This window comes from Gavia stellata, chromosome 29, assembly GCF_030936135.1.
Source record: "Gavia stellata isolate bGavSte3 chromosome 29, bGavSte3.hap2, whole genome shotgun sequence".
In the NCBI taxonomy this organism is placed as follows: Eukaryota; Metazoa; Chordata; class Aves; order Gaviiformes; family Gaviidae; genus Gavia; species Gavia stellata.
Window position 1 is genome coordinate 2,533,071 of NC_082622.1, and position 24,621 is coordinate 2,557,691.

The 24,621-nt window shown below is 65.3% G+C and overlaps 1 protein-coding gene across 1 annotated transcript; it reads left to right on the top strand.

Annotated features, from left to right (window-relative positions):
* The first annotated feature begins 99 nt into the window (after positions 1-99).
* On the top strand, positions 100-24,323 carry KCNQ4 (potassium voltage-gated channel subfamily Q member 4). The gene is made up of 18 exons (XM_059830647.1): positions 100-128; positions 658-780; positions 3,784-3,868; positions 5,728-5,948; positions 16,051-16,141; positions 16,879-17,005; positions 17,113-17,288; positions 17,363-17,488; positions 17,572-17,709; positions 17,867-17,962; positions 18,212-18,300; positions 19,634-19,789; positions 20,913-20,957; positions 22,788-23,005; positions 23,132-23,234; positions 23,517-23,648; positions 23,843-23,978; positions 24,105-24,323. The coding sequence occupies exons 1-18, from the start codon at positions 100-102 to the stop codon at positions 24,321-24,323; spliced, it is 2,310 nt and encodes a 769-aa protein (XP_059686630.1).
* The last annotated feature ends 298 nt before the right edge of the window (positions 24,324-24,621 follow it).

Consider the following 24,621-nt stretch of genomic DNA (forward strand, 5'->3'; position numbering starts at 1 on the left):
GAGGCTGGCTGGTCCTGAGCGTGGCGTGGAGCGCGGTGCCCAGGTGCAGGCTGCTTAGCCCGTGTGAGTGCTTTCCCCGGCAGTGCCCAGCCACCCGGGATGCGGGACGAGACGCTCGCCCTGGGTGGGTGGGAGCTGCAGGGGGGAACTGCTGCTGCTGGAGAAGGAAAACTCCGCTTCAGCATTTGGCTGGCGCAAAGTACTAAATCTGGGCCAGGTTGTTCCCAGTCAGGCCAGGGAGCTTGCTGCATTACTTGCACTCCTGGCCTTTCTAAATGTCATTTTTTCTTATTTTTTTTAAGTTTTTCCAATGCTGCGGTGCCTGGGAGCCAGCGGCATGCTGCAGCAGCAGCAGAGCGATGCAGCCCGGTGCCTTCCTGAGCATCAGGTACTGCGGAGTTGAGGGGTCGTTGGCAGAGCCTGGAGGAGCATCTCCTCCTGTGCACGGAAAAGGTGAAGGCGGGGAGGGGCGGGGGGGTGGAAAATACCTTGCGTGAAAGCTCCGTGTGTGGGGACCGGCCACGAGAGGGCCCCCGTGGGCGGCTGCTGCCCGGGGAGGGCTGGAGCGGGGCGGGGGGAGCCGGGCTGGCCGGGGCGGGGGGACCTTCCCCCGCGGCCAGGGGCCAGCCTGCGCCCGGTGCCTCTGGGCCCCGGCAGCCAGATCCTCTCCGTCCGGTGGTCCAAGCTGCCCTCAGCCCCCGGCAGCCGGATCCGACGCAGCGAAGGTGCCGTGGCCGGGCTGGTGCTTCCCACCGGCCCTCCGCACCGCAGCGAGAAGAGGTGGGTTGTTTCCCAAGCAGCTCTGTTGGCAAAGCATCCTTTGTGCTTACGGTGGGGAGCAGAGCCGGGGAATCGGCTTCTAAGGACGGAGAGACACGTGCGGCTCCTGGACGGGGGAGCCGGGCGGACGGAGCAGGCAGCTGCCTTGCCTTATCAGCCGCTGGCAGAAGCAGCAAGCGAGGCTCTTCCGAAGGAAAGCTCTTTACCCAAAGCAGTTGTGTTTGCTTGAAGTAGTTTAAATTTGAATGGGAATAAATTGCTTAAAGGACAGAAAACGGGAGTGAGACGGTGCTTCTGAAAGGAGAGCAGTTTCCAGCGAAAGCCTCTACCTCTAGTTGAAGGGGATGCTGGCTTCGACACGCTCGGTATGGTCTCAATGGTCCCCAAAGTCTGATCTCATCCAGGAGTGTGGGAACTTAACAGACAGTTAGTATTGAAGCTGATCATGTCAATATTTAGCTAATAACGGAGGTAAGACTTTATCTGCGCTCCCAGAGGAGTGCCCTAGCTGACTTGAACAGGAGAGGTATTTTGAAGAGAGCTGGCATCATTTGTCTGTCACAGGTACTATAAACCTCAGGCATTAATAAGAGCCAAATCTTCCGTAAAAGGACACGCGCCTTCGTTTGATCTTCCGAGGCAGCATGATGACAAATTGAGCGGCGTGGGGCAATGCAGAAGGAAACACACGTTACCAGAGGGGCTCGGTGAGACATGGCACCCCCGGGGAGGAACACCGGACCCTCCGCGGGCGGCTCAGCAAGTGCCACTGGGTGACAATGTATGAAGGTGGCAGAGGTAATCACACCTCCGCGGACCCGGGGGATGAAAGCCGATGAGGAAGCAGCATTTTCCTCCCGAGGAGCGGTTTGAATTTCCGTTTCTCCTCGGGGGTGATGAGCTAAACACAACCCCCGTGCGGGTGAGCGCAGGCCACTGATACTCAGGAACTGGCGTGCTCGATTTACTGCGGGGCTGCCATGTCTGGCCACCCTTTTCCAAGGAAAAACTTGCTGTGGTGAAGGTCATGCTGCCGCCGTGGGGACTGACAGCCACGGGGGATGCAGGGAATAGTGCTGGGGTGAAGCAGCCGCGCATGCAGCCTTTCCCGGCACGGGCTCTGGGTTCACCACCTGCAGCAAGCACCGGCAAACCATGTTTCCTCTGGGAGCAGTGCTGGCTCTTCTCCGCTGCAGCTGCTGTGGGACCCTCCTCCATCTTTGCCGGGACCCAGCACCGCTGGAGGGATTTGGTTGTGAACCGTCCTGAGGCTGCCAGGCCAGTGCTGGAGAGCCCGGGGTGCGAAGCTCTCCTGAAGTCCTCATCCATTCTTCCTTCCTCGCCTTTGGAGCTGGGAAAAGGAGCCGGGTCCCTGACCTGTCCTGCTCCCTGCGCAGGCAGCGTTGCAGCAGAGCGGGGCGGAAGCATCCCTGTTCCTCCCGTGGGGCTGCTCTGGGACGCGCCCCAGCTCCCAGCGATGCTGGCGTGGCTCTGAGCTCGGGGTCACGCCAGGCGAGCGCTGACGCGGCCCTGCAGCAGCGCCAGGACCTGGGCTGGGGGTTTGCCCTGGATTTGGGGCAGTGCAGCCCCACAGCCCCCAGCCCGGAGGGGTCCCCATCCTGCACCCCGCAGCAGGAGGGAGGGAGCCCTCCGAAGCGAGGCCGGGGTGTCCCAGCCGCTTGTTTGTCAGAGTGTGTGAGCACCGATGCCAGGAGCTAATTGCCCTGGGTCGAGGCCAAGCCTTCAGCAGAAGCAGGTGCTCTGCAGCCCTCCCCGCGCCGCTGCTGGCGCTGCCGGCTGTCCCCAGTGCTCGCCCAGCTCCCGCGGCAATGCCAGCCCTGGGTCCCCTGAGGCCACCTGCCCCCAGCTCTGCCTGTCCCGGCCACCGAGTGCCAAATGAGGCTCCCTCACCCAGAGGGGGCTGGTTGCATCCTCCCCTCCGCGATGCCACCCCTCTGCCCAGGACTCCCCAGCATCCCCCCATCCAGGGAGCCAGGCTGGGACTTCGCTCCAGTCCCTGTGCCCGGGTGAGGAGTCCCAGTTGCCCCTGTCCCCCCTGCCGCTCTCTCCCCAGCCCGCAGCCCTGCAGCTGCATACCAGGACTGCAAAACTTACTGGAAATCCTGTAGATGCAAATCCTGGCCTCCCGTCCGTGCCAGGAACTTGAGCTGCAATCCCAAGAGGGCAGCAGGCTCCAAGCACGCAGGCCTCCCCGCTCGCCATCACCCGGCCTCGGAAATCCTCTTTAAACTTTCATCAGGGCCGGAGGATGCAAGCGGCTCTGCGGGACCCCTGCAGTCGGGCAGGTGGGGGGCGAAGCCGGCAGAGCCCGGGACGGCTTCCCGAAACCTCCACTGGTTCTGATGGATGGGTCGGTACCGGGTTGATTCAGACTCCCTGGTTCCATCCCAAAACCTCCCAGCTGCAGGATCGATGGGGGTTCCCGGGGTCTGGGCAGGTGACAAGGTGCGGATGGGACCTGTCCCTTCCCCACTTGCGGTGACCCACAGCACCAGCTCAGCGCCGGCGCCGTGTCCCCGTTAACCTGTCCCCGGGCGCTCAGCCCAGCTGGGAGCGACTGGCGTCGCTGGCCCCGGACGGCTGCGCCTGCAACCTTGCAAAGTTTAATTCACTGCCGGGGGGCTGCTCGGGGTCCAACCTCCGAAAGCAAAACTGCAGGAGGCCAGAAAGCGACGGTGTGGGAGAGGGCGGGTGGTGGTAGCACGCCTTCTCCCCTAATTTATTAGCAGCTCTCTGATTCCAGCAAACAATTTAGAGAAGTGATGTCTGTTTAAAAAAAAATCAGCAGTTGTTCTTCCCTTACAAACACAGCTCTGCTGAGGCTCCCCTGGCAAGCCTGGGACATCAGCCTGGATATTCCCCACCCAGCTGCGAAGCAGCAGCAGGAATAAAGCAACTCCCACCTCCCCTGACTCCTCTCAAGCGAGCACCCACCTTGGCCGAAGTCCTTTCCAGGTCACCTTAAATCTGCCCCCTCTGCAGCCCGAAGGCTTTAATCAATCGCCGGGTGAAACCTAAACCTTGCGACCGAGGGGAATACGCTGAACCGAACGGCAGCCGGATGAAGGTCAGGGTGCTCCCGCCGCGGTGGCTCGGCTGCAGGGAGCGTCTGCCGGGGGGGCGAGACATGCTGGGGGGACCCTGTGCACAGCCGGGGCCACGCTTCAGGGGCTGCGTCCCCTTGGGGAGCACGTTCAGAGTGGGCTGCAGGGGTTGGAGCTGGAGGGGAGCACGGAGGAGACATCACGGATTCACTGGGGAGAATTTGGTTTGGATTTATAGGATTTCAGCCTCCACGGACATGGCTCTTGTCCCCACCTCACTGCCGTGGGGTTTGCGTGGTGGCAGGAGGGAGAGGTGTCCTCGGAACGGGGGGTTGCAGGCTGGCTCCTGGGGGGGGGTTACCAGCACCATTTCCCCTGTGCCCAAGTAAATAAAATTATCTATTTATTGTGTGTGTTTCCCGAGACCTACCAAATACCGCAGTGCTCACGAGGGCCCGCGCCGGTGCCAGGATCTCCAACCGCCACATTAAATAATTTACTGACCAAAGCCTTTAACTTGCTCTCCTCCCCCGGAGCGCAGGCCCTGGGCACCCGTGCGGGGTGGGGGGACCCAGCTTCTGCAAAGGTGCGGAGAGCGTGTGGTTACAGATGGGATGGGGCACTTCTGACCCCGGCTTGCTTGGAAAGGGGGTTCCCAGCAGCGCGCCTCAGTTTCCCGATCTTAGTGATCTGTTAGCGGGAGGTTATGTGGAGCTGAGGGGAATAAGGTGGAAGAGCAAACAGCTGTGGGTGTTGGCTGGGAACCACGCTTGGAGCCCGGCTCAAAGCTGAGTCTGCAGAGGATGGGGAGGTATGGGCATGGGTGAGCTGTGTCTGCTGCAGGGACCCCGGGGGGAACGGGCTCCGGCAGGGCTCCTGGCCTGGGAGGGGGAGGACGAGGATGTGCCCTTCCCTTCCCAAGCAACGTGAAATCTCTCTGTAGGTATTTGGTGTCCCTCTAAACCTCGGTGCCTCCGGCAGCTCCTGGACCGAGAGCAAAGGAGAGGAAGGGGGGATGCCCCGGCCGGGGGTCCTCGCTGCCAGACGGCCTGGGAGGTTTGGTGCTGGCTGGCTTGGGAAGCTCGTGCCTGGGACGCTCCGTGCCTGGTGGCCGGAGCCACTGGCTCCAGGGATGCTCCCGCCAGGGATGATGCTCCCTCCGGGGATGATGGTCCCTCCAGGGATGATGGTCCCTCCGGGGATGCTCCCTCCAGGGATGCTGCTCCCTCCAGAGATGCTGGTCCCTCCAGGGATGCTGCTCCCTCCAGGGATGCTGGTCCCTCCAGAGATGCTGGTCCCTCCAGAGATGCTGGTCCCTCCAGGGATGCTGCTCCCTCCAGGGATGCTGCTCCCTCCAGGGATGCTCGATGCCGTCTGGTTTGCGAGGCTCACTCTCAGGACGCCCCACACCCCGTGGTCTGGGATGCTCGCTCGTGGGGTGCTCCACGCCCCGTGGCCCCCTCTCTGCCCGGTGCTGGGGGCAGCAGGAGGTCCCCAGTCCCCAGGGAGCCGGCGGGGAAGGGTCCCCCCAGCCGGGCCGGGGGTGGCAGCGGGGGAGCCAGCAGCGCCCCTGCCCCTCCGCCGCCCGGGGGCTGCTGCGGCCCCGCGCCCCCCCCCCCCCCCCTTCCCGGTCCGCCCCGGCCCGGCGGAGCCCCGGGGGCGGGGGCCAGGTACGGCGGGGCGGGCCGGCCCCGGCGGGGCGGCGGCGGGGGAGGGCCCGGCGGCGGCGGCGGGCAGCTAAAGGCAGGTGGCCGCGGGGAGCGGTGCCGCGCTGCTCGGGGGCGGTGCGAGCCGCCGGCCGGCGGAGCGGGGGTCCCGCGGCGGCGGGGCCATGCGGCGGGCGGCGGCGCCCTGAGCGGGGCGGGCCGCCATGGCCGGGGAGCGGCGGGCGGCGGCGGCGCTGACGGCGGTGCGCACCGAGGGCGCGGGGCCGCCCGGCGGGACCCCCCCGCCCCGCCGCCGGGGGCTGCTGGCGGGACCGCGCCCCGGGGCCGCCGCCCGCCCCGCCGGGCCCCCGCGCTGCTGCCGCCGCCGCCTGCAGAACTGCCTCTACAACGTGCTGGAGCGGCCCCGCGGGTGGGCCTTCGTCTACCACGTCTTCATGTGAGTACCGGGGGTCCCGGGGCGGCCGCAGCAGCGCGCCGTCCCGGGGCTGGTCCCGGTGGGGCGGCCGGGGCCGGGCGCTGCCGGGGCCCGCGGGGGAGGGAGCGCGCTCGGTGCACCGAGGGGCCGCGGGGCAGCCGTCGCTCCGAGCGAGCCCAGGAGCGGCCCCCCGGCCTCCACCGGAGAACTTTCTCCCGGAGCGTTTGGCGGGGGGGACGGGCCGGCCGTGCCCGCTCCTGCCGCCGCTCCCGGTCCCGGTCCCGGCAGCGGGGCCGGTGCGGTGGGAGCAGCGCGCTGGGGGAGCTCCGCCGTCGGCGGGGCCGGGGCGGGGGCTGAGCCCGGCGGAGGATTCGTGCCGGCGGCTCCGGTGCGAGGAGGGGAGCGCGCCCCCGGGGGCTGGGACTCGGTCTCCGGGCTGGCCCGGGTGGCGCGAGCCCCTTCCCGGTGGCACCCGCACGGAGCCTGGGCCACTGTCCCCTCACTCCGGTGGCCCCGGCTGGGGTCTCCGAGGCCCTGGGGAGCCTCAAAGGCAGGAGAACCCTGCAGGGGTGACAGGTCTGGATGGGACCCTGTCCTACTGCGTACCTGTCGCAGCGTCGGGACGTAGCAGCAGCCCCAGCCCAGCACCCCCGGAGCTGTGCCCGGACGGGGTGGGGGAAGGTGGGGAATGGGTGTTCTTATTCCTGCTAGCTGGCAGCGGCTGCTGTACCCCGAGAGCTGTGCCCATTCCTGGGTCACGGCTGCTGTTGAGCCCCAGAACTAAAACATCCCTCTCCACAGACAGAGCCCGGGATGCTCCCAGGAGCAGGTCTGCTCCCTGCCCCGGCTCAGCGCAGTTTCCCGGGCAGTGTGGTGCTGCTCCGGCTTTCCTGGCTGGCCCTGGGCATCCCATGGCTTTTGCAAGCAGGAGCCTCTCTGAGATGTGCGGGCTCAGCTCGGGGCTGAGCAATAAATTCAGCCCCTTGGGGTTGTTTGCTCGGAGGGCTGTAACGGGGCTGCAGAGCTGGGGTGCCCGTAACGCACCCGGAGGCAGCGGGGAGAGAGGGAGGCTCCGTGCTGGGGGGTTGTTCCAGCTGCCCTGACCCAGGACCCCCACTCTGCTCCGACCGCGCTGCCGGGATGCTGCCGGGACACCACTGCTCCCTACCCAGCCATAGCCACGGGGAAGGAGGCAGTTTCTCCCTCTGCCTCATGTGTGCTCGGTGTGTGCCAGGCATGTGCACTGTGCCGCACGGCCCGGCTGGGCACAGACCTTCTCTGAGAGCACGAGCCAAAAAACTGCCTCTCCCTCCACTTTCCGGAGCAGTAATGCGGTGCTGAGTCGTTAGCGGGGTGTGCGAGCTGGAGCTCGTTAAGAGGCAGGGAAGTGGGTCTTGCCTAAGTTAGCACACTGAGATGGCAGGGTGAATTTGTCACTGGATAAGAGGGCACCTGAGCTCCCCCGGGAGCCGGGAGAGGAGCCCGGGGCCCATTTGTAACGCCTGCTGACACCTCCGCAGTGTGCTTCAGCAATAATACCTACGTTGCAAATACCGCCCTCGAAAGAGCTTTTCCTGCAAGGAATTAATACCGACGGCAGCCGAAACCCCCTGCTAGGGGAGGGGGATCAGACTTTTTTGTGTAGGTACTCGCTGGGCTCTGGAAGAGAGATGCCCCTGCTCATCTCACAGCTGAGACGCGTGTGCCTGCGTGTCCTCCACTGGTTCTTCCTCCTGACCTGCGTGTGTTTTGCCCCAGAAACAACCACACTGGGCCAAGCAGCTCCCCGTGCAGAGCCCACCGAGCCGCGGGTCCCTCCTCCGCCACCCCAGCCGTGCCCGGCCCCCAGCCCCGGGAGATGGGCTTTGCTCCGCGTGGGCAAGACGTGCAGGAGTCGATAGCAGGAGCGAAACATCTTAAGCGTTTAGCGGGATGGGGAGGGTTTGTGTTCACTTGCTCGCTTAGTTTTACGGCTGAGGTATGCCGTGGGGCAGTCAGTCCTGCCAGGGACCCTCCCAGAAGCCTGTGGGAAGACGCCGCGGTGGGTGCAAGGTGTGGAGGTCTGTTTTGTGAAACCTTTCCTGTAAATATTGCTCCTTTCTGGCTTCTTCAAAGTTGGTTTTGGTTTTTTTCTCTCCCGCAGCAGATAGGAGCTGCTAAGCTGTTGCAGTGCTGGGTATTGAAGTTCTTGGGAATGATTTGTGTGCCTCAACAGCTGAGGACTCTTTTTTTAAAAAAGAGGAGAAAGGTGTCACCCCCACTTTGGGGGAGACCGAGGCATGGGGGAGATGGAGTCCGTGACCCAAGGTCACCCAAGGTTGGGGCAGCGCTGGTCACAGGACCTGTCCTCTGAGTCACGGCTGTGCGCTGCCTCCCCCCGAGCAGCCTGGCTCCGAGACAGGGCTGAAAACTGCTAAAATGGAAATACCCGCTGAGAAGCGAAGCGCTTCCCTCCCCTGAGCAGTTTAGTGTCTGGGAGCACGTAGCAGGGCTGAGCTGATACCGTTTATTGGACAAGTTCAGTCTCTCTGTTCGCAAATTGATCCCAAATAGCTTCACAACCCCAGCAGCCGCTCCGGGCTGGTGCTGCTCCACCTTGCAGGATGCTTTGGTGGCTGCACCGGCTCTGCAGCCCCCGAGCCGTGCCGGGCACCTGCCTGCAGCCCTGCGGGGCGGGCCGCGGGGGCTCGGAGCCACCGTTGGGCTCTGCCGTGCTGGGTGTCCTCGTGGGTTCCCGTGCTCCAGCATTTGCAGGAAGGGGACAGCGTGAAAGTGGGTGCCCGTGCTGGTGTAAAACCGGGGCTGCGGTGTTGGCTGGCCCCATCCCCTCTAACCCCGTGCTGAGCATGGCAGGGCCGTGGAGGCATGCCCTTGGGCTCGGCCGGCTCGCTGGACTTGCCAAGCTCTGCCTTGCCATCTTGGAATGAGAGTTTCTAGCCCTGGAGTTTACAGAGCAAATCTGGGAGCGTGACCAGAGCGTTAACCTAAAGGCTTTACAGCCAGAAGGCAAATAAGAACTTCCTTTTCCAATTTCCTCCTCTTAAGCAAACGGGAAGGCTGTTCTCATACCTGGCTCATGCCTTTTGTTGCGTACGGCTGTCGGTGGCTGCTCTGCTCCCGGACGGAGCTGTTGCGGGCTTCTGCCCTGGGCATGGGCACCGCTGCCAGCCCAGCCCGGGGCTGCCCCCGAGGGGTCTCCTGCAGCCTGGAGCTGCACTGGGGAGGTTTCCAGTTCAAGCTGTTCCTCCCCATCTGCCAGCCCCTGCACGTGGCCAGCGGCTCTCAGTGCTGCTGCCCCGATGGAAACCAGGGTCTGGGAGCTCGTATCGATGGTTATGAAACTGCTAGGTGCACCAGAAGCTCAGCTCAGCACTTTTCCATTTCCTAGAGGAACGCTTTAATAAAGAACAGTTTGACCTGGAGCAAATTAGGGAAGACTGAGCCAGCAGTGCCAGTAACAACCCGCAACCCCCTGCCTGAAACACCGGCCCCCGTGCCGGGCCAGCTGGACACCTCCCCTGCCCGCTGCTCTTGGCAGCATCTCACCTGGGTCCTGTTGAGTTGGTGGGGTTTTATTTACCTTGTGAAAGGGTCTCCCTGTGCCTTGGGCAAGGAGGAGACAGGAGCACAGAGCTGGGAGAGCGCCTGTCCCCCAGCCATGGAGGGTGGCTGTCCCATGGCACCCCCACCCTTGTCCTTGCCATGCATTTGGTGCCGATGGGTCCCCATGTACGTTGGGAGGGCAGAGGGGTGGCAGCTCCCATTAGAGCCTCAGGGCAATCCTGGTGCTGGGCGAGCCATGCCAGGCACGGGCTCTCCTTGGCTCGGGGCTGGCCGAGCGCCTCGGGGCCGTGGGAAATCCCTGCTGGCTCGGGGCAGCGGGATGGTGGGGGTGCGATGGGCGCAGGGCAGCAGCTGGCGGGTCCCCCCCATGCTCCGGCCAGCTCCTGGCCGGGGACCAGGCTGCTGACAGCCGGACTCTCCTGGAGTTACTCTGTGCTCGGATCCTGTTACAGGAGAGGGCTGCGCTGGGCAGGATGGGTCTGCCAGCCCTGCTGCAGGGTGGGCGGCTCTGCGGGGCACCGACACGGTGCCATGGCTCTGCCGTCCTCCCCTGTCTCACCGCATCCCTCCATCACTGCTTGGCAAGCAGGAAAGCCCTTTCCCCGCCACACCGGGGATTGCCGCCGTGGTCAGTGCCTGCGGTCCAGCCCAAGCCCTCGCCGACCCACCCGGGGCCATTCGATGGGCTGGAGCTCTGGAGGGTTTGCAGGGAAATTGCTTCGTCCCCTGCTCGGTGCTGGCTCTCCACCGCCTGCTTGGTAAAGACCTCTGGTATTAAGCTCCCGGGTTTTAACTTGCTGTCCCTGGCATCTCTCGGTGGGGCCGGTGTGGTGGTTTCCTATCTGGCTGCTGCGCTCAGATGGCCAAAATAAAACAGGCTGGCGCGGCTGTGCCCTGCCGCTGCCGGAGCCGTGCCCTTCGAGCAGCGGGCTCTGCTCCCGGGGCTGGCTCCGCTCACCTTGCCGGGGCTTGAAACGGGAGCTGCGTTTGGGGGAAATGCCAGCGGGAAGAGAAGCTGGCACAGCAGTTTCCCCAGCCTGATGCGGTGTCACCAGGGCATAAAATTAAGCAACTTCGGCGCAACATGACACTGTGCATTGATTTTTATTTTTATTTTTTTTCTTTTCCCCACTTGCTGCTCTGTCAGACCCCCCAGCCCAGAGCAGGAGGTCCCAGTTTGGAGGCCCAGGACTGGCTGGCCCCCGATGGCGAGGATGGGGGGAAGCCCCACGTCTGGAGGTGCCCCCAGCCCCGGTGCAGCGGTGAAGCTCAGCCGCCCCAGAGAGGCTTTGCTTATTTATCCCTCCAAGCAGCAGTCCCGGGGGTGAGGGTCGCAGCGGGGCTGAGCGAGCGCCCGGACCTGCCCCCCTCTGCCTGTGGGCGCTGCTGCCCCCCATGCAATGCCTTTGGGGTCTCATCCTGCCTCGCCTTCTCAGGGCCGCTCGTGTCCCTGTGCCCCAAAGGTCCCCCATCCTCTGGGGAGCCGCCAGGTGCTGGAGGGGGAGGGTGGCCCCGATCCCTCTCCTGGGGTGCACGGCCCATGGGGCACAGGAGGTGCATCTGAAAACACACTGGTTTTCTTCCCCCCTCCTTAAGCCAGCTCCTTGCCAGATGATTCAAGAGCAAAACTATCTTGGCCGTTCCGTGTGAGCGTCTTGGCACTGTCCACAGGAGCCTTGTGACTGTGCTCCCTGTGGGGACTGCGGGGCCGGGGTGCTGGGGGGCGGTGGGTGACACGGGGGTGCAGACACGCGCAGTGCAAGGGTGCCGCATGATGCCATTTGCAGGCTTTGGCTCCTGCTTGCCAAAGCACAAAGGTGTTGTTGGGGCCATCGGCTCCGGTGCAGTGTGGGATGTCATCTGGAGCGGCTGCCATGGGTGCTGCTGGATCCCTGCCGTGGGTGCTGCCGGGCTGCAGGAGGAGGCATGCAGCCTGCAGACGGGTTCCTTGTCCCAGCCCTGCTTGCAGCCTGTGTCAGGGCATTAGAAACACCCTGTCCTGCCTTACCGCTCCGTACCCCTGGGTCTGGGGGCGAGGAGGGCTCTCGGAGGAGCACCTTTCCTCTCCCGGTGCTGATAACTGGGTCACGGCCGGGCTCTGGGTACGTGCTGGGGTTTGCGGTGCTGCGGTCGGGAGTCCTGCATGGTGCTGGTGCCGTGGCGGGGCTGGCTGGGCACCCGGCTGACTCCAGCTCTGGCCTGACCGGGTGGGGAAACGCTCGGTGCTTTTCTGCTTCGCTTCTCTGCAGCCTGGTCAGGAGCGCGTCGCGGAACAGACCCTGCCATGGTTACGGGCGCAAACAGGCCCGCTACACCCCGGTTATTTATATCCCCCGGAGCAGACGAGCCGCCTGCTCCACCTCTCCTAAAGGGCTGCTGGGGCGAGGGACGGGGGATTTATAAGACATGCTGTTTATATAGCTGCAGGTGGTTCTTGGGGAGCCGAACCTCGCCGGCTGGGGAGGCTGGAGAGCGAAGCACCATCCCCATCCCTGTCCCCATCCCCACTGGAGCTGGACTCGGGCAGTTTTGGCCCAAACAGCCAATTCCTGCGGTGGCACAGCCTGGCCGGGCACCCAGTGCTGCTGCCCAGCACCGTGGGGACCTGGCAGTGCTGTGGTGGGGCCAGGCTTGGCCAGGGAAGGGAGCCGTGCCGTTCGGCAGAGGCTGTTTGCTCACTCATCCCCTGGCTGAGCTGTTTATCCTATGGCGTGTGGTATTTTCCTTCCGCTGAGTTATTGCCGGGCTGTCAGCACAAGCCTCGCTGACGCTGCCTGCGCCCCCGGCTCGGGGCTTCCTCGCAGAGGGAGAGAGAAGCGGGGTTCGGGCCAGCCCCGCTGGGGCACAGGGGTGTCCAGCATCACCCCCTCTTCCCAGACTGGACACCGGCTGCTTGCTGGGGCTGGGGGCCGCAGCCTGGCCGGGCTGTGCTGTCCCGCTGCACAGGCTCCACGCATCACGGTCCCATCGGCACTGGCTGCACCGAGGTGCCGCAGCACAGCTTTGCCCAGGCTATATCGGGGTGCAGCCTGTTTGCCTGGGGGTGTTCGGGCAGGCACTGGGTGCTGGCTGGTGCCCCTGTGCCCAGCGCTGCTCCTCGCTGGCCGGGGCCGACCTGGCCCCACTCCCCCTGAGCTCAGCAGCTTTCCCGGCTCACCTGTTCCTCCACCGGCACCGCGCTGCCGGCGCGGGCAGGAGCATATGGCAAAGTCGGCTCTAATGAAGATTAATGTGAGGAGATTTGCCTTCTCCAACCCGGACCCCCGCCAGGTTTTAATTATTATTTTGGGGAGGAGTGTTCCTGAGGACAGGCTTTGCTCCTGCAGGGGTGAGAGCAGCCGGAGGGGTCTCGTCCCTGTGCCCCGGCTGCCGGCGGTGTGTCCCCTCCCGCATGGGGACGCGTGCCGGCAGGGAGGTGTGCGGGCTGCGGCGGGAGCCCCTCGGGGAGGGGGCTGCTGGCTGGAGGGAGATGGCGTTGGAAAGTTTATTGGGGAGAGCTGATGCTCCGGCTCAGCAGCAACAGCATCTGCTCCCTCCATCCCCCGGGACCCCGGCAAAGGGGAGCGGGGAGGCAGCGAGGCTCCTGCCAGGTCCTGCCCCACCGTCTCTGCCCCATCCCCGCTTTCCCTGGCAGCGCTCCTTGGGGTTTTCTGGCCCTGCTTGCTGGGTGGGAAGAGCAGTGAATTCAGGAGGGGGAGCGCGCTGGCGGGGAGCCTGGCAGTGCCGGCACTGTGCGGCGTCTGATGGAGAGATCGGCCGAGCCCTCGGTGCGGGGCTGAGGTGCTGAGAGCAGCACTTCTGCCCCGGAGGGCTGCCCGCCCCGAGGGGGCACTGGGGGGGACAGCGGGTTCCTGGCTCCCCGAGCTGCCTTCAGGCATCTGACCCTTTCCCTAAGCCGCTTAGGCGCTGCCGGGACGGGGCGTTTGCCCAGGCTTTACAAGTTAATTCCTAGCAGGTGATGTGTTCTCAGAAAGTTTCTTTCCCAGCCGGTCCCGTGGGGCCTTGCATGCCCGTATCCTTCACCAAACCCTGTGGGGTGCCGGGGGGCCAGGCGGGAGGTGTCCCCACCCCGGGGGTGCAGGTTTCCATCACCGCTCCTGCGGCACAGCTTTACCGACCGGCCCCGTTGCTCGCGGTGATGCTGTGGGGACGGGTGACGAGCGGGGCTCCGGCTCGGGGCAAAGGCACCAGTGACTTGCCGCTGCCTGAGGCAGGGCCACCCGCAGCGCGTCCCCTTGGGAGCAGCGTGTGCCCAGGCACCGGAGACCCCCCTCCCCGCTCCCCGTCCAGGGCAAGAGGCCCAAATCTTTGCAGGCTGGGAGATTTCTGCCTTCTCTTCTGCTTTGTGCTTCGCTGCCCATGTAATTGCCTGCTAAATCCTGATTGTATAATCTTTATTGCTGATGATGCACAAAGCAGAAAGGCTCTGCCCTGGGACGCTCAGCCGGGTCTTGTTTTGCTCCTCAGACCAAGCGCTGTGGCCGACTCGGTGCTCCCTGCCCACGGCACCGCTGCCCTCCCTGCCGGCACGGGCAGGACGGGGGTACCGCTGTGCCCGGCTGCGCCGTCGGCTGCAGGAGGAGTTAATGGCAGAACTGCTGTGCTGGAGGAAAGGGGCTCAATTAATAATTCAGAGGGAGAAGGAACTGGCTCCAGCCTTCTGCCTTGCAGCTGGGGAGCACCTGGGAGAGGAGCATCATCCTCCGCAGCGAGGGCAGGGCGGTGTCGGGGCTGCGACACCCCCAGCCCCTTCATTCCTGTAGCCAGCACGTGGTGTGTCGCTCCAGCTCTCCCTTCTCCCGTTCCCTGGGGTTTCTCTGCCATCGGTTCCATCTCCAGTTTCCCCTCACAGCGGTTGCAGGGAAGGGGACCTGCCTGTCCCCTTTAGGCTGGGTTTCGAGCTGGTGCTGCCCCCCTCGCCCCACCACGGCATGGGGCACTTGCAGCCCCCTCATGCCATGCCCAGGTTTGCAGAGCCCCCGGCACTACGCGGCACAAGCTGTGGGTTTGGTGGGTGCGTGCATGTGTCCCCGGGCCATGCTCAGCCTTGGGGGGGCCCTCGGCTCCCCCCACCCCCAATGCTTGGTGTCTGTGCCAGGTCCCCTTGGCCCGGGTGATCGCGCAGAGGGCACAGAGCATCGTCCCCTCTCCCCGGCTTCGCCCGGTGCCTCCCCGCCGGCGCTGGGGCAGGCGTGCGGGTCGGGTCTGGTTTCACCCCTCGGCCGCCCTGGGCAGCGGGTTCGGCTCTAAAGCTCCGCGTCAGCAATAAGAGGAGACAGGAAAGTGCTCCCGAGCGGGTGTCGGGCAGCATCTTCCCCAGCCGAGCCCCCCACGCTCTCTGGAGCACCATTGATGGGTCCCGTGGGCATTGCTCGCTGTGGGGTGATGGTGCTGGGGGGGCGAGATGGATGCCCACGAGCTCAGGGACAAGGTGCCAGGGCCACCTCGCTTGCACTGCCGGCCTCAGCCCGGCCGTCCCGGTGCTGCTGGCGGTGCCTCCCCGCAGTGCCATGGGGCTGCGTGCCCAGCGGGTGTCCAGAGCCCCCCGTGCCGTTACGGAGCCGGCTCTGGCAGAGCAGTGGCCCTTTGCACGCTGTCACGTGGGCCGGTGGCACAAGCCCTCCGCTTTCCATTTTTAGAATCGCTGGATCAGGGGAAAAAAATGTATTTTTGGAGTTTCATTTGCTTCAGCTTCAGAGTCTATTTTTTTTTTTCCCCTCCTTATTTTAAATGGGCCAAAGCCCCTTGTGTCTTAACCCAGCTCTCGGGGACAAATAGCCCCAGAGCAGCTCCCTGTTAACTCTTCCACTGGGTTGGCTGTTCCCCAGCGGCCTCCGTGTCCCCGGCAGGTCCCCACGGTGGCAGTGCTGCTAGGGACAGTCAGGAGAGGCTCTGGTCCCCTTTCTGCAGCAGCAGCACCCTGCTGTGGTGCGGGACCCCCCGTCTCCCTCCCTGCCTTTAATTAGCGGTTGTTTTGCCTGGGCAGAGGTTGCAGGGCTGCGGCGCAGCCTGGCACAGAGCCCCATGGCCGCTGGAGCCTGGTCCTCCTCCTTGATGCCTGCGGGGCAGCTCAGGGACATGTTGTGCCACCAGCCCGCGCTGGCACGCTGATGCCTATCACGGGGGGGGACCAGTGGGAGCGATGTTCCCTCTGGGCCCGGGGCTTGGGGGGCACCACGCGACTCCGGGCCATGCCCGAGGCTGGGCAGAGAGCCCGTCCCGGGTATGCCGGAGGGATGCACGGGGAACGGAGGGGTCCCACCGTCGGCTCGGTGCCTTGGCCCAGGGAGGTGCTGCCTGCGCTGGGCATCCCAGTGCCACCGGCAGCCTCGGGCGGGCAGGTTTTGGGCACAGCCCTGCTTCTGCACCCACGGGCAGCTGCTCATGGGCTCCCGAATTGCTCCATGCCACCATCTAGGGGCAAACCCTGTCCCCGGGGGCTCAGCCACGGCCGGGGAGGTCTCGGCTGGGGGGGTCAGGCTGCGAGCGTGGGCCAGCGCTGCAGGTTGGGGTCCCCCTGGCCGGCCCCGACGCCTGCGCCGACACGCTCTCGTTCCAGATTCCTCCTCGTCTTCAGCTGCCTGGTGCTGTCGGTCTTCTCCACCATCCAGGAGCACCAGAAACTGGCCAACCAGTGCCTCTTCATCCTGGTAAGTGGGGAGCGGGGCTGTCACTCGGACTCCCCCTCCCCACATTACACCCTAAGAGACTCGGACAAGATCATGGACAAAACCCTCCCGACCCCTTCGCCAGCCCAGATGTCACTGTTGATGGTTGGTGTTAATGATGGCAGCCTCTCCGGCACGTTGGGAAGAAGCTGCAGGGTGGCCTCGCTGCTGCGGGCGTCCCCGCGGCTCGGGGTGGCTTGTCACCGCAGCTGGACCTCCGCGGTGCGGAGAGGCATAAACCGCTGGAAAAGGCAGGGCAGGAGGGGCTAAAAAAGGCAACTTTCCCCCAAACTGTCAGAAACGGCTGACGCTGAAGTTCTTCCGAGTGACGGAGACTAAATTGGGAAGGTCCTTGTGACTTTCCTGCGAGTAAGCAGAACGGGGGCTTGTTTGGGCGAGAGGTAGGAGGACAATGCTGACGGCGGAGGAAAAGGACCCAGCTCGGTGTGAGCTTGGCACAGGTAGGAGGGCCGGGCTGCTCAGACAGGCTCGACGGCCGCGGCTCCCGTCTCGCTGCCCTGATTCTCCCGGGATGGCTCCAGCCGGGGCTGTGTCGGGGGGGTGGCCTTGGGGGAACACCATGCTCCCCCTTGCACCGTCCTCAGCACTAGCATTTCCTTTTGCCCCCCCTAAAGCCGCCCACCCAGCTGAGCCCCGCACGCTGTCCTGCCCCTGCCCTCCCCACCTCACCCTCCTGCCCCCCCTCTGCCCCCCCGCAGGAGTTCGTCATGATCGTGGTGTTCGGCATGGAGTACATCATCCGCGTCTGGGCGGCCGGCTGCTGCTGCCGCTACCGGGGCTGGAGGGGACGCTTCCGCTTTGCCAGGAAACCCTTCTGCGTTATAGGTACCGGGGGGCTTTGGGGGGAGCACAGGGATTTGGGGACTTGCAGTGTCACCCAGGCCATGGGTGTTCGAGAAAAGCCCACACCCCCGACCCTCGCTGTCCCCTAGATTTCATCGTCTTCATCGCCTCGGTGGCCGTCATCGCCGCCGGCACCCAGGGCAACATCTTTGCCACCTCCGCGCTGCGCAGCATGCGCTTCCTGCAGATCCTGCGCATGGTGCGTATGGACCGTCGTGGCGGCACCTGGAAGCTGCTGGGCTCCGTCGTCTATGCCCACAGCAAGGTGAGGATGCAGGGTCCCGGCACGGCCGCCCGCAGCCCCCCAGAAGCCCCTCTCACCCCCCCCTGCCCCAGCAGGAGCTCATCACCGCCTGGTACATCGGCTTCCTGGTGCTCATCTTCGCCTCCTTCCTCGTCTACCTGGCTGAGAAGGATGCCAACGCCCAATTTGCCACCTACGCCGACTCCCTATGGTGGGGCACGGTAAGCTCGGCCGCCGTGGCCCCCCGGCCCCGGGAGGGGACGAGGAGGGTGGGACGGGGCCGTGGCGGGGGAGCTCCCTCCAGGCCTCCCCCTGCTCTGCCTCCGGGCAGGTCACCCTCACCACCATCGGCTACGGGGACAAGACGCCGCAGACGTGGCTGGGACGGATGCTGGCGGCCGGCTTCGCCCTGCTCGGCATCTCCTTCTTCGCGCTGCCTGCCGTGAGTAGGACCGGGGAGAGGATCCCCACGCCTCCTGCTCCACAGAAATTGGGGAGAAAGGGGCCAAATCCACCCCTGTGGTGGGAGGGTCCCCATCTCTGTTGGCTGGCAGGCGGCATGGCCAGCACCCACAGACCCCGTCTCCTCCCGTCCCCAGGGGATCCTGGGCTCCGGCTTCGCCCTCAAAGTGCAGGAGCAGCATCGGCAGAAGCACTTTGAGAAGAGGCGGACTCCGGCGGCGAACCTGATCCAGGTAGCACAGGGCTGGCGTGTCCTGCCCCGTCCCTTCCTAGGGATGCTCCGCTGTCCCCCATCTGCTCTGCCTGTCCCTGCCTGCTGCAGGCGGGACCCAAACGCCTGACCCCGCATCTGGCAGCCGGCTCCGTGGGCTGGACTCTGCCCATGGCGGCCAAGGGGGATGGCGGGGGTCGGGGCGGGGGGTCTCGCCTCCCAACCCCGCAGGGACTGATGCCGATGCCCGTGGGCCCTGGCTCCCGTGCAGGCTGCCTGGCGACTGTACTCGACGGACGTCAGCCGGGCGTACTTGACGGCCACGTGGTGTTACTACGACAGCCTCCTGCCCTCCTTCAGGTAGGCTGGGTGCGGGCGAGGGCTGCGGGGCTCCCTCGGGGTCCCTGTGGGGCCCTGGGCTGACGAGTGACCTGGGCAGCCCCTGCCACGAGGGGCCACGTGGAGCCACCAAGGGCTCCGTGGGGCTGAGCAGCACGGACGCCTTGCTCAGCCCTGGGACACCGGAGCCCCAGCACAGCGGCTGCCGAGCACCTGACACCCTCCTCCATCCTCACCATCTCCCCGGCCCGCAGCGCCCATCCCACTCCATCCCCTCTCGCCCCATCCATAGCCTTCCTCCAGCACCGCTGCGGTGAAGGGGACAGTGTCAATGGCTGCGGGGACCTCGTGGCCGGGGCGATGGAGCTGCAGCCGGCTGGAAGCCGGCTCCGAGCGCGGCAGCAGAGCGGATGGACCCGGAGGGTCTAGCGGGGAGCCCCGTGCACTGTCCCTGCAGCGCTCTCCCCTCCCGTGGCCTCTGGGATGTTGCCACCACGGGTGGATCGAGGACTCTCCGAAGCTTTTCTGGATGCCTTGCGTGTTCCCATCACACCGAGCGCACCGGGGTCTGCCATGTGGTCCCCGGGCCGGCAGCACAGCCGGCCACAGCCCTGCCCTCCTGCCTGCCTCTGCCTGTGCGTCCTGCCCCGCTCCGGCCGTGTGGGTTTTTTTGCAATGACAAATTCACTGTTCCGTTTCACTCTTGATTTTTTTTCAAAGACAGGGCTCTTAACAGCTGCGGCAGCAAGTCCCTCTGGTCCCCGAGGAGATCCGGCTTCCTGTGCATCGCCACTGAGCGCGGTGCTGGGCTCTCCCGGCGTGGGCATCACGGGGGGCTCCGCCGACCCCTCCTGCTGTGCTGGGAGCCCTTTCTCCTGCAGCGGGGAGTTGGGATAGGGCTGAGCTCGATCCCTGCCGAGTCTGAGCTTCCCTCCTACTGCGACAGTGCCCAGACCCCCAGATCAGACAGTGGCAGGTCCCCCTGTCCCCACCCTGCAGCAAGGGTGGTCGTCCTGCCTGTCCCCTGCCTGACCCATCCCATGGATCCAACCCCGCTGCCGGTGGCCAGCCTCTGTGGGACCCTTCCCCAGCACCCGTGTCCCCAGCACCGTCACCCCCGGGTGCCCAGGTGCTGGCAGCACCCGCTGCTGGCTAACCTGCTGCCGGCAGTGCCAGTCTGAGCTGTTAAGAAACTGTCTTTTGAAAGAAAGTGCTGGTTTTTGCTTCTTGTTTTGCTCTGGTTTTGCTTTGGTTTGCACAGAGGAGGACCCGGCTCTGCTCAGCCTTGGTTTGCTCATCTCGTTTGCTTTGGAAAGTTTAATTTCTCCATGTTTTTATTTAACCCCAACCCCAGAGAGCTGGTCCTAATGTTTGAGCATTTGCACCGAGTCCGCAATGGAGGATTTAGGAATTCAGAGGTGAAAAAATTGCCCGACGGAGCCCCACCGCCTTATCACTCCTTCACCCCTGGCCAGAAAAGCATCAGCCCTGCCGCTTGTTCAGGGGAAAGGTAGGAGGGTGCAGCCCCACGGCCCCGCGTTCTCCCTCCTCTCTGCCCTCTCTCCTCTGCTCGTCTGTGCTCGTCACCGCCAGCCCCGACCCCAGGGGAGCAGCCCCCGGCCCCGCTCCCCACCCAGCGCCGTGCCGGGGCACCCATCGTGCTCTGCCGCCGGCTGCCAGCACCGCTCCTGGCTCGCAGCTCCGGAGAGGGCATGTTTGGTCCCCGCGGATGGACTCCGGGCTCTTGTACCAGCGTGAAGCCTCTTGCAACCTTCAGCTCCACCTCGCTGCCCTTTTTGATGTGGCCACGGCACCGGAACCTTGCATGGGGGAACCAAGCGCGGCTGAAAACAGCCCTGCAAAGGCAGCGCCGCAAGCCCGTCAGGGCTGGAGCTGTGTGGTCCTGCTGTAGAGCCAGGCAAGGAGCAAAAGCCAGTTCTTGCAGTCCGAGACAGGCTTTCCATGCCCACAGCAGTGGGGAGCAGCGATGCCGAGCTCGCCCAGTGCCGACAAGAAGAGACAAGAGGGTTCGGGGCTGCCATGCTGCTGCTGGTGGCTGCTCTGCACCGCGTCCCCAGTCCCCTCTGGCCAAAGAGCATCCCGGAGACCCCAACGTGCCACCACGGCTGCTGGCCTGCCACCCAGGACGTTGGCACGGCACGGGGCCCCGGGCCAGTGTCAGGGTTAGGTGGGCAGAGGCAGCGCTGCTCCTTTGTGGCATCGTGCCTCAGTTTCCCCTGTGATGCTGGAGACAGGGCTGGGGGAGGTCTGGCATGGCATGGGGATGTGCTGAGCCGTGGGGCTGCGGCTGTCCTGCTGCAGGTGTGGGGCCAAGGGGGACCGGCTCCCCACAGCGGCCCCGAGGTGAGTATGGGCTTGGGGGGCTCCTCCCCACAGCAGCACTGGCCTGGGCTCACCTGGTTCCCCGGTGAACAGCCAGGAGCTGACGGGAGGGACTGCAACCCCCCGGACATCCCACCCGGGGGGGCCCGAGCCTCCCCCCATCTCCTCCGCGAGCATCACCTCTCATAACATCTCATCTTCTCTCTCTCCTCCCCTCTCCTGTCCACCCTCCTCCTCTCCATCCCCCCAACCTCCCTCCAAACCTTCTGTGCCCCCCATTCACCCCCAAGCTGGAAGGAGGAGGATGTGCAGCCCCACAAGTGCTTACGCCTCAGGTAACGTTTGCCCCCGGCTGCCGCTCGCCGCCCGCCCCGTCCTGTCCTCCCGCAGCGGGTGGGCAGGGGCCGGGGGTCTGCAGAGCCCCGGCGGTGTTTGCAGGGTGGCCACCCTTCAGCTGCTCGGCACCACGTGCCATCACCAAATCGCTTTTTGGCAGAGCTCGGACGCTGAGAAACTGGACTTCCCTCTGTGGGGCAGGCGTTAGTGTTTATGCAGGACCTACACAACTTGTGCTTCTTGCCTCCGCGGCAGAGGAGGGTACCGTGGCTGGGTCCGGTGCAGCGGGAGATGCTCACCGGTGGCGGGCAGGGACCCTGCGCCCATGCGCTGGGGTGCGGGCGTGCCCGGGGAGTTGGGGACGCGGTGGCCCGGGATGCTCCGCTCCCTCCCAGCCATGGGCTAACTCTTGTTTTCTCCTGTGTCTCTGCCCCGACCCTCCAGCCCCATCTTTAGTGGTAAGAGGAGGCTCTTGCGGACGTGGGGCACGTGGAGATGGAGGTACTGCGTCCTGGCTGCCTGTCCGTCCCGGCTGCCTGCGCTGGGCGGCCGCGCAGGGTCGGGGAGCACCCGGGGTGCATGGTGCTCCGTGCCGGGCTGGCTGCGGGGCGGAGGGGCTCAGGGGGGTGAGGCAGAGTGGGTAGAGGCTGAAGGGTGATCCTTCCACAGGGCAGGGGGGGTCTGTGCATGGCCTGGGCTGAGTTGGCTGGCCCCGCTGTCCCCCACCGGCTCCCATGGTGGGCCCTGCCTCAGTTTCCCCCTCCGTGCGGCACAGATGAGCCCGGTGCCTTGGCCATGCTGGGCTTGCCAAGTCCAACAACAGCAAACTGAGGCACTTGGATAAACCACATCCCACGTCTGTCCTACAGTTGGGTCCCCTGGGACACAGCCCTTCCCATCCTCCAGCACAGCCCGGCAGCACCGGGTGCCACCGGCTGCAGGGGCTTGTGACAGCCCTGCCTGCCCGGCACCGGCTCACCGCCAACCTGCATGGGGAGGGGCCCGGAGCCCGGTGCCTTGCCTGTACCCCTGCCTCACCCTGGGGACTCCTTGGCCCGGGAGATGCGGGAGGCTCCCCACACGCCGGGGTTTCATGGAGCTGGCTGGGCAGCAGGTGTGGGGTTTGCTCCATGTCCTCCGCAGCTTCGGCTTCCTCCGCCCGCGGGGCTGTGCATCTGCTTGGCCTCCTTGCATGTTCCAAGGTGTGCTTGTGGTCCCGCATCACACAAGAGGCAGCCCCAGATGGTGGTTTTGTGTAGGTCCTACATAAACGATGCCTGTTGTTTCTCCCTGACCCAGCGGAGCGGCTGGTTTCAGGAGCAGAGCTCGTGTTAGGGCAGGAGCAGAGCCTGAATTAGGTGGGGAAGCCTGGAGGAGGAGGAGGAGAAGGATGAAGGGGCCTGGCCGGGTGCCCCAGGACGCCACATGCCAGGGGGCCAGGGCAGGAGCAGGGCTGCTCCCGGCGGGGCCGGTTTCTCTGCTGACAGCTCTGCTGCGTGCCCTCCCCGCCACCATACCTGTCTCTCCCCGCTCTCCCTGTTTGTCTGTCTCCTCCTTTCTCTGCTTTCGGGGAAAAAAAGGTCTTTAAAGGCGTAACCCCTGAGCGGCTCCTGCACGGGCATGCGGTACCGCCTGCTCCTGGTCTGGCTGGCACACGAGCTCGTGCCCGTCGCGTGTCAGGGGCTCTCCCTGAGCTCGGCACAGCCACCCCCATCCTCGCCCCCACCGCACCGTGTGTGCCTGCAGCGGGGATCCGCTCCTCTCCCCGTCCCCGTCCCCCCCCAGCGCCCGCTCGTCTCTGACGCTGCCCACCCCGCTCTCCTGCACAGCAACAAGATGGGCATCAGGGACCGCATCCGGCTGAGCAACTCGCAGCGGCAGGGCAGCCGGGGCAGGCAGCACCTGGGGCCCCCCCTGCACCGCTCCCCCAGCACCGAGGACATCCCCGAGGCCTCCAGCCCCACCAAGGTGCAGAAGAGCTGGAGCTTCAACGACCGGACCCGCTTCCGCGCATCCCTGAGGCTCAAGCCACGGACCCCAGTTGAGGGTAAGCCCTGCGGACTGGTGGGGTCCAGCCCTGGCTGCAGGGTCAGGCTGGGGGGCTGTGGGCGTTTTGGGGGGCACAGGGGGACAGCCCCCAGTCTCTGCCACCCACCCACTCTTGCACCCACAGCCGACTGCCCGCCGGAGGACAGCAGTGAGGAGAAGAGCTCCCACTGTGACCTGACCTTCGAGGATATTATGCCAGCAGTGAAGACCCTCATCCGGGCTGTCAGGTGAGACCGTCCCCTCCCACGTCCCCCAGCGTATGTGCTGCCGTCCCCAACTCCTCTGCAGCTCTTGGCCCTCAGGGACTTGTCCGGAGAGCCCTGGTCCAGCCCATGGCCATGGCTGAGCCAGGCAGGGAGCAGGGATGGCTCCTGGCTCAGCCCCTCATGGGGACAGTGGTCAGGACCTTGGTGCTTTGTATGCACCCCTCCCTCGCCCCCCTGGCGCGGAGCCCCCCAGCACCCCCAGTCCTCCCCAGTGCCCTCCAGCCAGCCCGGGTGTCCCCACAGGATCCTGAAGTTCCTGGTGGCCAAGAGGAAGTTCAAGGAGACCTTGCGTCCCTACGACGTCAAGGACGTCATCGAGCAGTACTCGGCTGGCCACCTGGACATGCTGGGCAGGATCAAGAGCCTGCAGATGCGGTGAGCTGCCCCGAAGGCGGCGGGGGGCTCTGGGCTCCCCTGGGTTTCCCACCACGAGCCGTGCCCGCTGGGAGGGGTGCTGGCCCATTGCCATGGGTGGGATGTGTTCCAGGAGCCCATCCCTGTGCCCTGCGGTCTCACATGCCCTCTGGTCCACTGGGAGTGACGGGTTGTGTCCCTTCCCTCCCTGCCAGCGTGGACCAGATCGTGGGCAGGGGGGGCCTTGCCATGGACAAGAAGATGCGGGAGAAGGGGGAGAAGCCAGCGCTGGAGACGGAGCCAGTGGACGAGCTCAGCATGATGGGTCGCGTGGTCAAAGTGGAGAGGCAGGTCAGGAGGGGACGGCCACCGCGGAGCATGTCACTGTCCCTTGGGCATCTGCGGGACCGGGGAGCCGGGACCCCTGGGTCCCCTCCCCGTGGGGAGGGACCCGCTCAGCCCTGCCTGCCCTTGCAGGTGCAGTCCATCGAGCACAAGCTGGACCTGATGCTTGGCCTCTACTCCCAGTGCCTCCGCAAGGGCTCCACGAACTCCTTCAGCCTGGCCGCCGTGCAGGTGCCCCCCTGCGAGCCCGACATCACCTCCGACTACCACAGCCCCGTGGACCATGAGGACATCTCGGTCTCTGCCCAGACCCTGAACATCTCCAGGTCGGCCAGCGCCAACATGGACTGAGCCAGGGAGGCAGTGGCACAGATCCTGCCAGCGTGCAGCCAGTGGGACGGGATACCGGGACATGGAAGCAGCATGGCATCGCCCAGCCCCGTCTAGCCGCGTCCCTCGCCGTGTTACTTGAACCAAGTCTTCCTTTGCGGGCGCACGGCTGCAGCGGGGTGCCTGCTCTGGGGATGGGGTGGGAGCCTGTGGCACTGCGGCATGGCCAGACCACACTCCTGGGATGCTCCTGCCTTTCCCAGGGGGTGAGACCCCACAGCTCCTGGGATCTTGGGTGCTCCCCAGCCATGGCGGGGAC